Raw genomic sequence first — 12,401 nt, forward strand, 5'->3', positions numbered from 1 at the left:
ACATCCACTCAGTCTTATTCTCACCGCGGCTCATATCTCTCCCGCACTATACACACACACACACACACAGACACAGACACACACGCACACACACACACAGACACAGACACAGACACATACGCACACACACACACACACAAGCTCGACTGAGCGGACTTTAAGGGCAAAGGAGTCAATATTTGACTGGAGTGAAGTGTGCAAGAAGGAAGAAGCAAAGCGGAGGACGTTACAACTGGAAGTGCATTTGGGAGGGAACACAGGGACTTGGACTTGTTTTGATTTTTGTCTTTCGAGCACAGGTGGATACGAAGTTCCCCCAAACTTGTGGGTGAAAAGAAAGAAAGGAGATACTTTTTTTTTCTTATTTATTGCTGGACTTTTGGACTTGGACTTGGGCGAGAGCACAGTGAAAGGTTTGTTTGATCAGTAATCTCTTTGTATCCAGTCGTTAAAAAAAAAAAAAGTCCCAATGCCTCCATTGTTTCTTAGCGCACAGTTCGCTTTTTAAACGCTGAGGCCTCGCAACAAGTTGCACATACGACTTTTCAAGTTGCCTAAACTTTTTGTAAATTCCAGACTTCAGTCTATGGATTTTGAACACGTTGCCAAAGTCTCCAGACAAACTTGCATTGAGCTCAGTGGTTAATTTCTCTTTGAATCTCTTCCACTTCTATTCTTGCCCACATGAAAGAAGGACAAAGCGTCGCAGGTGAAAGTGGAGAATCGGAACGAACAAAGGCGGGAGGATTCCTTCTAAATCCAAACCTGCTGTCGCGGTCTGCGTGATTGATTTTCCAGCTCTTCCCTTTGGCACTGGGTTCACTGTCAAAGACCCCTGAGTGTGACCCTCTAACCTGCTCCGCCAAGCTTTTCTGGTGACGGGGTCGCGCCCACGCCCAGTGGTGGTATGTTCACCTGGCAGGCATGTTGTTGTCTGCAGAGCAGACTGTTACGTCGTTGAACTTCAGGGAGACGATCCTCGTTTTTTTTCCGTTTTGTTTTGGGGTTTTTTTCCAACCACACAGGATTTAGGAATAGTGAATAGTGACTATTGAAAAATGGGAGGTGGTCCCTCTCACGACAGTGATTTATGTCACACCCGGTGTTGTGATCTCTCCCACACACCTGTAGCCAGCTCCAGTTCACGTTGACACGCTAAGGTGCTTTTCCCATGTTTTTTTTTGGTTTTTTTTGAAACTCGGACAGGTCATCCTCTCACCAGAAAGAGAAATTCCTTCTCGCTGTTGTAAATCTTAAACAGGAACAAATCTTTTTGACAATGTATTTTTTTGTGTGTGTGTGCACCACCCAGACAATTCATGCCACACTGCAGCCTTTGTCTGCTCTCCACCTCCTGTTTTTAGCAGGGTTTCTTTTCTCCTTCTTCTGGCTTCATGTACATCAGATTGTTCCTTATGCATGAAATTATAAAGGTTTTTTTTGTGTGTGTTTTTTTAATGCCTCCAGGGATATTTCCAGATCCCATCCTGTCACTGCCCTTTTCCTGTCTCAATTACCCCAAGCACTCTGTATCAAGCCCGGACTGGCTCTTTATAGTCCCTGCATGTTACGAACTGAACGAAAGCAAACAAGCGAGAAGGGTTGTTTCTTGCCTCAGTCAAGAAGAAGATCAAACTTTTAACAATAAAGTACTTTCAGATTAAAGAGGAAGTAAAACCAACCAGATATTCTTTATCTTATGATGGATGTTAATAGACATTTTCCTCAACACATCAAGAACATTGATTTCACTGATGTTCAACAACAGACCTTAAAATCTGCTTTTCCTTCAACTGGAGGCAGATCTTGTGGTTTTTTTTTTTGTAAATTACATTTACATGTACTACATGCAGACATAAACGTGTCGACACACCGGAGGTTAAAGAAAACCCCCATAAACAAGCAGTGTTTATGAGACATCTTGAAAGCCATTATTTACGTCAGTGGTTGGAAAACACAAGAACAAGGACTGAAGCACAAACTGAAGTTAATGCCAGGAAAGTGTCTGGGCCAGTCTGTACTTTAAAACCAAGCCGAGGTGGTTCAAGTTACACCTTCGCTTTTGAAAACACACTCCCAATCGTTCACTCCCCCCCAACTCTCTCTTGATGTGGATTCAAGCATTTCTTGCGTGATTCTAAATGTGTTTGTGTCTACTTACAGGAAGGAGATGGGGAGATGGACGGCGCATCTCTCGGTGGGGGTCGGCCTTTTGGCCGTCCTGGTGACCTGCTGCTTTGCTGAAAGTGAGAAAGACTGACGTCTTATTTTACGAACCCTAAATGAACCAGCAATCGTTTGCTTACGGGGGGAGATCATGCCAAAGACGTGTGGCAATGTAGACTCTCTGCTGGCTGCTGATGGATGGATGGATGGATGGATGGATGGATGGATGGATGGAACTTTTATTGAGCTTTCCCTCCGCTTGTAGAGTACATCTCAGATCTAGAATTGCTTGTGAGGCATTTTAGAACAAATCAATCAACCCAATTCCTCAAATTGTGTTGAGAATATAGACTGAGCAATTATTCTTGATACCCACATCCAGAACTGAAACCCATGTGCCTCACACTCAAGGTCATGACCAGAACCAATGCATCTCCGGAAGCCACAAAGTCCAAATTTACTGTTGAAAAGAAGGTTTTCCGTAAATCCGCATTTCTAATTTTGCTTGTTCAAACCGAGGACTCAGTACACTGTCATGTGGCCCAAACCGGTACTACAAGGTCAAACATGTCTAGGTTAAATTGCTTGATCACTAACATGTACATTTCTTTCAGGATAGATTTGAATATTTTGCGTGAACTATGTAAAAGGAAAAGAGAGTAAGAAAATTGAAATGACGCATTTCATCCTCTCTTGGATTTGGCCCTATACTACCCGGAATTAAATACACTACGTGCAAATGGCTACTTTCACATTTCCTACATATTTATCTTGTTCTTCCGAAGTTTGAAACCAGCGACTGCTTACATTTGTGTTTCTCCACTTTTGCTTTCACCATTTTGCATTCCAGACGGATTTAAGAACAGATTGTCAACAAAATTGATTATAAGCAAAATGAATACACACTAACAGTCAAAAAATATTATTCTCTTTTTTTTTTTTTTGTATTGATTTCAGTCATATTTGCCAAAATTGACAGAATCAGACATATCAGAAAGCAGAGGAATCCATAATAGAGCAGATTCAGAGCGGCCAAACATCTTTAAACTGTGACCTCATTGGAGAAAAATGGTTAAAGTTGTGGTGAATCTGTTTGGAGTTACCGCAGGTATTCCAGCTATGGATCACGGTTTTAATTTCCACGTCTTTGTATTGTGCTCGTGCAGTTCTGACACTTCTCTCCTCACTCATCTCCTCTTCTCTCTTTCTCTCGGCCGCGCCCCGACAGTAAACCCCTGCTTCGCTTCCAGGGCCAAGACCTGCTCAGAGTGTCTGCAGGTTGGGATCGGCTGCGCGTACTGCCCTGATGAGGTGAGAGCGCGAATCCGCAGGATGGTATCTGCTCGCCAACATCGGGCAAATAGATATGCGTTTTGTAGGTGGTACAATATCCTGACGCAAGGAATCTTAATTTTTTCAATCAGATCGCACAAAATGTGTGAGAAACATGCATTTGGAGGATACGCGGAATAGCTGAGCATGTGGGTTGTGTGCACATGAATCGTAGCGAAAGATTTGCTTTTAGGAGGAATTGATACAACTACGAAAAACAGATTACCCAACGCAAATTCCTTTCAGGAGTTATGCAGTTAGATTCTGTTTTCCAAGACTTGTTTTGCTGGGGTAGAGGTTGAAACTCATGTCAAATATCATATTTTAAAGTGTAAACTCAAAACCTTCGTCAATTTTGAGTATCCGTTTACACGACAATGGTAATCGGGGTCGTTGAAAACGCAACTTTTTTTAAACCGCTCTCAAGGTGGAACTTTTCAAAAACACTTTGACACCCTATAAACAGGGAAAAAGCCAACTTTTTGAAAACGCTTAGGCTCAGTTGAGAGTCCCTGGAATAGCCATCCTACTTTGCTGTTTGTCCATACGAATGTCCGTGTACTCCCATTGTTAATGTTTATAGCGCATTGTTCTCTGCTGCACGTGTTTTGTTTGATTACAATAACAAACAACAGCACCCACTAGTGGCCCAGCATAAAAACTACATCATTTTCAGACTCAACTGGAAGGAGCAAGTCAGGAAAGTGTTGGAAATACAAGCACTTTCAGATGACATAAGAAGTGTTGTTTTGTTTCATTCAGCTTGTTAATTGAGGTTAACACCTGATTTTTGTTCACACCTGATTTGAACAGACACTGTGCGGCTGACTGGTTGAAGTGATATTCATCAAAACTCTTTCATCAAACTCTTGATCCCCTCTAGAATTTCAACGGCCCTCGCTGTGACCTGTATACCAACATCAAGGCTCACGGATGCAATCTTGCAGCAATCATCACGGCTAAAAGCGCCATGAATATAGAAAAAGTAAATCTTAATCCCTCTCATTTCCCACGTTGTGTTCATTATGATTTCAAATCTCAAAGGTGAACTTTTTATTTTTGTCCCTTTCTGTTAAGAACAAACAAATCGACATGAAACTCGCGCAGTCTCAGGTGTCTCCGCAGCGGATGAGCATAAGCTTACTGCCGGGAGAGGAGAAAGAGGTGGACATGCAGGTGTTCGCTCCCACTAAAGGTCCTCTGGATCTTTACATTCTTATGGACTTCTCAAACTCCATGGAGGACGATTTGACCAACTTGAAGAGAATGGGGAAAGAGCTCGGTGAGTTCGAACTGTGATGTGAACTGAATGTGCCTGTTTTTAAATTCGATCTTTTATAGCGATTATACGTCACCCGCATTGGTTCGGCGCCGATGCCGCCCGTCCACATGTGAAACACACACAGAAAATCTCAACTTGGACTCTTCTAAGTTGTATGACTTCAATCTGGTTGGATTTCAACAACTTTTGCTGTGCAATTCCAAAAGCAACTAAGATGTTCGCGGTCCAAAAACACCAGGCTTGGACTTTGTTGTGTTTTGGGTGTCCGTTTACACGACAACGGTGTTTGGAGACGCTGAAAACGCAACTTTTTGAGAAATGCTCCCAAGGTGCAACCTTTTGAGAACGATCTCACTCAGTCTCCGTGTAGACGGAGGAAAACACAACTTTTTCAAAACGCCGCTACTGCGCATGCAGATCACGACTGCAGTAAATCTCTCGTCTGCACATGCGCAAGTAGATGACCAACAACGATGGCGGCCACCAGAGTTTCATCACTCCCATATTCTCCTGGGATTTGGTGGTTTTATCACTGGGAGTTACGATTACAAAATCTGTCTTCGAGTCGTTCCAGGACAGAATTCAAAAATAGCCTGGAAGAGTACCATTAATCGGAAGTCTTGTGTTTCTTGTAGCTTCTCTGGTGGAGAAGCTGTCGGACGACTACACCATTGGATTTGGAAAGTTTGTGGACAAAGTGGTCGAGCCGCAGACCGACATGAGACCTTCAAAGTAAGACCTGAAATGTGACTTGCTTAGGGAAAAGAGAGAAAAAGCAGAAACACTCATGTTTCATTTGTCTTTTCTTTGTCCTCTTTCCACTTTTTCAAGGCTTCGGCAGCCGTGGCCAAACAGTGACCCTCCCTTCTCTTTCAAAAATGTCATCACGCTGACCCCCAAAGTGGACTTTTTCATCAGTGAGCTCCAGAAGGAGAGAATCTCTGGCAATCTGGATGCTCCTGAGGGAGGGTTTGACGCCATCTTACAGGCGGCAGTGTGTGGGGTCAGTTAATATATAAATCAAGCTATCTCTGAATTTGGGTGGCAAACAACCCTAAAGTGATGGTCTTTACGGTTCCAGCGGCCATCGGGGATATATGTGGCCCCTGAACTAAAATGAGTTTGACACCCCCACTTTACATGATCAGTCACATTCACTCATTCAACGGTGGACATTCAGAGAAAGTTGGGTTTTCATGGGAAACTTTGTTTTCTAACATCCATTGCTATCTTCCCACCCATTCCAGGACAAGATCGGCTGGCGCCCAGAGAGCACACATCTCCTGGTTTTCTCCACCGAGTCGGCCTTCCACTACGAGGCCGACGGTGCCAATTTGCTCGCAGGCATCTTGCCACGCAACGATGAGGCCTGCCACCTCGACTCGGACAACAAGTACAATATGGACATCTATCAGGATTACCCCTCCATACCCACACTGGTTCGAGTGTTGGGAAACAACAACATTATCCCCATCTTTGCTGTCACCAATCACTCTTACACATACTACAAGGTCTGTGGACTTTCATTCATGTTCTGGTGTATTTTTCCAGAATTTTGTTCTTAAAATCTTTTTTTTTTTTTGTGGAACCTTTGTGTGCAGAAACTTCAACAGTATTTCCCAATTGCTGAGGTCGATCTGCTGCAAGAAGACTCGTCCAATATCCTCCAGGTCATGGAGACAGCTTTCAAAGTAAAAGCTCGCTTTTTGTGTTTTATTTTTTTTAATTTTGAGGATATTCCGGTCACATGAAAAGTTCTCAGTGTGCTTAAGTTATTCTGTCTTTGCAGAATATCCGTTCGAAGATGAGTATCCGTGCAGATGACACACCCAAGGCTTTCAAAACAGAGTTCTTGTCCACCAGTGGATCCATTACGGAAAACGGAGCGTTTGATTTCAAACCTGGTGCAATTGTAAGTTTCCAAGCAAACATCTGATATTCGTTGTCTGATGTAACTGAAAATAGTTTGGATACAGGCACATGTTTTGTACACTGCAGTGAGCAATGATACGTTCAAGCAGCTTGAAACTTAGGAAGTTTCCATGTGGGAAAGTCCCCCCCACCAAGTCATGCCAATCTCACTTAGATAAGCCAACACACAAATAAAGGAGTAACTGCAAAGTGATAAATATTCATGTGATTCAGTTTTGAAATTGTTTTTTTAATAGCTACCCATAGAGGCTAAGCCAGTAAGCCTCAGAGCTTCAATGTGGGAAGTTCCCAGTTCGACAGCAGGTAGATGTATTGGAACATTCCCACTTCCTAGTTTCTCATGGACACATTGGTACCCAGTGAAGATCTGAATCGAATTAGGATAAAGAGTAGAATCGTTTAAGACAGAAAATGAATGTAAATCGGTGTAACGGTCTCTGAAGTGACGGAAACGTGTGTGTGTGTGTGTGTGTGTGTGTGTGTGTGTGTGTGTGTGTGTGTGTGTGTGTGTGTGTGCAGGGAAGGTTCAAGATGCGGCTCAAGGCCCAGCGGATGGTTGACGAAGAGCTCGTCTGCGAGATGGAGCAGGGCGACAAAGAAGGCATGATGAGAGTCAAACCCTCAACCTTTAACGCTGCCCTCAACGTCCAGGCCTCTGTTCTGTGTCCACAGTGTGACTGTGAGAAGGTCAGACACAGGCATTCAACAAAACATGTCAAACCGGGCGAAACGCTTCTTTGTGTAGCTTCATCTCTGAATTTCTACTTTGTCCTAATCTTCTGCAGACCACCATCCCCAATGCGGAGAAATGCTATGGGAATGGAGACCTGGTGTGTGGGAGGTGCTTTTGTTATGACGGCTGGTGAGATTTTAATTGATCTTTTCATTGTCTCTGTGGTACATAACGCCGAGTTTCAGACAAACTCTTCGTCTCTTCTGTCCACGTGTGTCCTTCAGGGTGAGTACTTTCTGTAACTGCTCAGCGAGGTCTTCGGCTCTGGACACCAGCCAGTGTGTCGGTCCCAACATGACGGAGCCCTGTTCGGGGCGCGGCGACTGTATGGAGTGCGGGACGTGCGTGTGCTACAACCCTGAGCAGTTTGAAGGGCCCTACTGTCAGTATGACAAGACCCGGTGTCAGCGGTACGGCGGCTTCCTATGCAACGGTACGACGAACTGCAACGACTGGATTTATAAATTCTGCAATGCATTTGGCTCTTTTTTTTTTTAACCTCTTCACAGCATTTTTCAGAGTCAGACCAATTTAATTTGCTTAGATTTAGAAGTGATCACGAAGCATACCATTGGGAGAACCTTGGCGTAGTGTCTCGTATGAGGAAACTTGGGCAGAGATGATCAATCTTTCAATCCTGGGATTTGAAGATGACAAGTACCCTACATCTGTGTTTCTCTGCCTTTTTTTCCTTGTGCAGACTCGGTTTTAAACCTCTGATTCGCTAAAAAAAGAAAAAGACAGCTAAGCTTGATGGTGTGGAAAACTGGAACTGTATACAAAAGCGAGAGCCTTTAAAATAACAGATCAAATGTCCTTCTCTGGTTTTCTTTTAACAATTACCATACTGTAAACATCAACAGCTAAGAAGATATTATAGGAAACTAAAATTTTGGTGGCAGCTTGATGCTTTAAAAGTGGCTTTATTAGTATATCGAATAAGACCTTTTTTTGGCCCCTTTTACGCGAACAATTTGGTACAGGGTGGTACTTTTAAAAAATGCTCTGAATCCATCTCCATGGAAACGGGGCAACTTTTTGAAAGTTCGTCTCCAGAGTGGCATGACCTCCAGTCCATGTAATCATGAACCTTTTCAGATACGAAAATGAAACAAAGATGAATTTTCACTTGAAACTTCGCGTACATGGGACCTAAGTAACCTCATTTCTGAACTTGGATCCACTGACGTGATGGAAGTTGGAAAGATCCAAAACAGATTTTGAATGAGCGTGAATGTTTCTGTTCGGTCTTTTGTGCCATAATTATCAATAAGGATGATGTGTCAGCATCTGCAAAGTGTCGTAATTGTAAAATCTCTGCATTTTCTTGACACCACAAGATGCTTCTCAGGATTTGTGGATCACCTTGTCATGACGACCCGTCAGTAGTTCAGCCCTTAAGTGTCGTTTTTTCGTCTCCGGTCAGATCGCGGCTCCTGCCTGATGGGCCGGTGTGTGTGCGCTGAAGGCTGGCAGGGCAACGCCTGCGAGTGTCCCATAAGCACCCAGACCTGTCTGGACAGTAAAGGGGTGAGAAGAGAACAAACAATTTGTAGACAAAGTTACGGCAGCGCCTTCCACCTGTGTTTGACCGCGCTCTGTTATGTGCCAGGGGGTGTGCAACGGGCGCGGTAATTGTGTGTGTGGCCGCTGTCTGTGTCCAGACTCTGGCATTGAGATGACGTCGACCTGCGAGCCAAACTTTGAGGTATGAACGTAAACTTATAGATATCTAAGTTTATATTTTACCTTCTTTCCTGACTTGTTTTTTGTTGTTGTGTATTCGTCCTCTTTAGGCCCAGCTGGGTGTGTGTGAGGCAACCAGAAGTTGTGTCCAATGTCAAGCCTGGAAAACCGGAGAGAGGAAGGAAAAAGAGGAGTGTGACAAGTGCCCCTTTAAAGTCGTCATGGTGGACGAACTGAAAGAACGTAAGCGCTCGCAAAAAGGGATAACGGTGTACGATCTGTACATACAAGTGTCGTTATTTACGAGCACGATATGGCGTGTGTATGTTTTCAGGTGAGCAAGTGTTGGATTCCTGCAGTTACCGTGATGAAGACGACGACTGTACGTACCACTACACTGTGGAAAACCCCAAAGATCCCACAATCAAGGACCTGGAGGTTCAGGTGCTCAAGAAGAAAGGTGGGCAGTGTGTTGGACACAACGTATCTTACATGTACAGCTTTCGAGGGTAATCGCTGACCAGAATGATTGATCATCTAGTTTGATAAACTTGTTTTTGGTTGTTTGGATGCTGCTTTTTCACTTTTTAGTCTGGTTGTAGTGTTGAATTCCCAAACTGCCTGACAGCAAAAAATTGTTTAAAATACTGATCAATATTGATACTTTTTCACTACAGTTTGTTCTTTATTGATCATTTTTAACTACAATTTGTACAATTTATGCCTCCTAATTATTACTGGTACTTTATTGATACTTTTTGACTTTTACTGGTCCCTTCACTTTTTTAACTCTTACTGCTATCAGTACAGATACATATTATCTTCTCTCTCTTTCAGACATACTCATTCACACTTTTTTGATACTTTTTGAATTTTACTGGTACTTTATTGATACTTTTTAACTATAACTTGTACTGTATTGATACTTTTTTACTTTCACTGTTATCAGTAAAGATACCTATTATCTTATTTGTCTTCCAGACACTCATACACACAATGATAGAGCTATTGCTATTAGAATGTACTTAATAGTGGCAGCATAGATGGGCTACTAGTTGGCAGTGAGCATCAGACACACTCAAACTTTAATGGGGAATTTTCTCGTGCTATTGCAGTGTTATAAATCACACACATTTCCAATCTGCATTTAAATTTGTACTTAATCAAGCACACAGTTTTTTGAATTGTATGATCTGTGTTTATGGTTTCTTCCTGGCGACCCTTCAGATTGCCCCCCGGCCAGTCTCCTGTGGCTGCTGCCACTCCTCCTGTTCCTCCTGTTACTGCTGGCACTTCTTTTACTCTGCTGCTGGAAGTACTGCGCCTGCTGCAAAGCCTGCTGCCAGGTATGAGCATTACTTGTACTCACATGTGATGGATACTTCCCAGTTGTATCTGAAATAAGAGCTTCTATTTCCCTCTTCACAGAACTGTCTGGCCCTGCTGCCCTGCTGTAACAGAGGTAAGATGCTTTCTGTGTCAGGAGCAACGTGTAATAAATTAACTTGTTTTGGCAACTTTTGCATTTGTTGTTGTTTTTTACTTACAACTGGACATTGATGACAATCATATGAATACATCATTAAATTGGTAGTTTCATCTGATAAATGGCAGAAAAAGTTGTTTCATACTAAGTTTGGATTCTTTAAAGGGAGACAACACGCTGCAGTGTTTGTGTGGTATTTTACTGAAGGCCTTATAAAAGGTTGAAACATTCAAACATTAGGTATATCTGCCACCACAATGAGTCACTTTTGTACTTCACTGTCATCAGTCCAACAACAAAGAGGAATTACACATACAGAGACTTTCAATGTCCCTTAAAGTTTACACATTGTACTTTTGAATCGCTCCAGGTCGCATGGTCGGCTTCACGGAAGATGAGTATATGTTCCGTCAGTCTCAGCTCACCTCAGATCATCTGGACACCCCCATGGCGAGGACCGGTCCACTAAAGGGAACCGATGTAGTTCGCTGGAAGATCACAGACAATGTCCACCGGCAGTCCAATCACCCTCAGACTCTATTAAAGCCGAATCCCAAAGAGATCAGTAAGTCCTATATGTTTTTTCCTGATAATGTTTCAAATTGCGACTCTCATTTACGTGTGTTTTCTTCCATCCTCTGTAGTCCCGTTCCCAATTTCCCTCCGACTGAACAGGATCTTCTCAGAGAACCTGTCTCGCCCCGAGTCTAGAGACGCCGAGCAGCTGCGCAAGGAGGTGGCTGATAACGTAGGTGTTTTTATTTTGTCGGTTTTAAAGGGCGTACGAGCAATGACCGTGTGACAGCGTTTAAGATTTGCTTCTCCATCCAGCTGAATGAAGTGTACAAGCAGATTCCAGGGGCGCAGAAGATTCAAAAGACAGCGTTCAGGTACACACCCGAAGAAGATGTTCGAGGCAGACAATACTGTCGTCTTCATGCCTGTGATCCAAAATTAATACAAGTTTTTACTTTTACAGATTGCAGAAAAATGCTGGGAAAAGGTGACATTATGTTAAACTGCATGGCAACACCAGCGTTTATCAAAGTAAAAGTAACATTTGTCTCACATGTCTGACCGTCTTTTGGTTAAAAGGCAGGACTACGCCATCATGGACACCGTCCTGTCTGCTCCACGCAGCAGCTTCCAAGATATCGTGAAACTGACGGAGAAGAACGTCCAGTCGGGCAGATTACAAGACCTTAAAGTGGTGCCTGGCTACTACACCGTGGAAACAGACAGAGGTGTGTGTCTGCAGAACAAGAACCCACAACCTGATGAGTTGATTTCAGCTGTTGTATCTCTGATAACGGAAATCGTTCCTCTGCAGATGCTGTGGGAGCCATCGAGTTCCAGGAAGCAGTGGAGTCAGTAGACGTCCACGTGCCGTTGTTCGTCAAAGATGAAGACGACGACAAGAAGAAGCTGCTGGTGGAGGCCATCGATGTTCCGCTGGGCATCGCCAATATTGGAAAACGTCTCGTTCACATCACAATCATCAAAGAGAAGGGTGAGTATACAGGTATATATATATATATAGTATTTAGTTACTTTTGCTCTTAAAATTTTTATTTGACATAAAGATTTGTTTATATAATTTTTTCAGGATAAAATATGCAGTTATTTTAAGTGACAAAAATGATCATAGTTTAAATATATTAGTGACAAATACAACATATTATAGGTGTAAACATCTTTGTTAGACAGGTTATGTTTAGGGGCTCCCTCCGCACAGCCTCTGCGTTGACGCTACGCTTGCTTTTGGTTTATACGTCAATGTTTCT

General features: G+C 43.1%; 1 protein-coding gene across 2 annotated transcripts in view; it reads left to right on the forward strand.

Annotated features, from left to right (window-relative positions):
- itgb4 (integrin, beta 4) overlaps nucleotides 1-12,401 on the forward strand; it is a 22,631-nt gene continuing 10,230 nt past the window's right edge. For both annotated transcript variants that reach the window (XM_080470295.1, XM_080470296.1), the window contains exons 1-25: nucleotides 1-413; nucleotides 2,164-2,246; nucleotides 3,395-3,477; nucleotides 4,382-4,483; nucleotides 4,576-4,780; nucleotides 5,416-5,512; nucleotides 5,612-5,783; nucleotides 6,028-6,291; nucleotides 6,382-6,471; nucleotides 6,570-6,692; nucleotides 7,232-7,399; nucleotides 7,498-7,574; nucleotides 7,670-7,878; nucleotides 8,872-8,975; nucleotides 9,058-9,153; nucleotides 9,242-9,374; nucleotides 9,466-9,591; nucleotides 10,359-10,477; nucleotides 10,560-10,593; nucleotides 10,988-11,182; nucleotides 11,262-11,365; nucleotides 11,449-11,507; nucleotides 11,597-11,620; nucleotides 11,713-11,861; nucleotides 11,948-12,127. In XM_080470295.1, the coding sequence (XP_080326421.1) occupies nucleotides 2,171-2,246; nucleotides 3,395-3,477; nucleotides 4,382-4,483; nucleotides 4,576-4,780; nucleotides 5,416-5,512; nucleotides 5,612-5,783; nucleotides 6,028-6,291; nucleotides 6,382-6,471; nucleotides 6,570-6,692; nucleotides 7,232-7,399; nucleotides 7,498-7,574; nucleotides 7,670-7,878; nucleotides 8,872-8,975; nucleotides 9,058-9,153; nucleotides 9,242-9,374; nucleotides 9,466-9,591; nucleotides 10,359-10,477; nucleotides 10,560-10,593; nucleotides 10,988-11,182; nucleotides 11,262-11,365; nucleotides 11,449-11,507; nucleotides 11,597-11,620; nucleotides 11,713-11,861; nucleotides 11,948-12,127 (2,989 nt within the window). In that variant the 5' untranslated portion in view covers nucleotides 1-413; nucleotides 2,164-2,170. The remainder of the gene's footprint in view (nucleotides 414-2,163; nucleotides 2,247-3,394; nucleotides 3,478-4,381; nucleotides 4,484-4,575; nucleotides 4,781-5,415; nucleotides 5,513-5,611; nucleotides 5,784-6,027; nucleotides 6,292-6,381; nucleotides 6,472-6,569; nucleotides 6,693-7,231; nucleotides 7,400-7,497; nucleotides 7,575-7,669; nucleotides 7,879-8,871; nucleotides 8,976-9,057; nucleotides 9,154-9,241; nucleotides 9,375-9,465; nucleotides 9,592-10,358; nucleotides 10,478-10,559; nucleotides 10,594-10,987; nucleotides 11,183-11,261; nucleotides 11,366-11,448; nucleotides 11,508-11,596; nucleotides 11,621-11,712; nucleotides 11,862-11,947; nucleotides 12,128-12,401) is intronic.

Source organism: Lipophrys pholis (assembly GCF_963383615.2).
Source record: "Lipophrys pholis genome assembly, chromosome: 1".
NCBI classification, from domain to species: Eukaryota; Metazoa; Chordata; class Actinopteri; order Blenniiformes; family Blenniidae; genus Lipophrys; species Lipophrys pholis.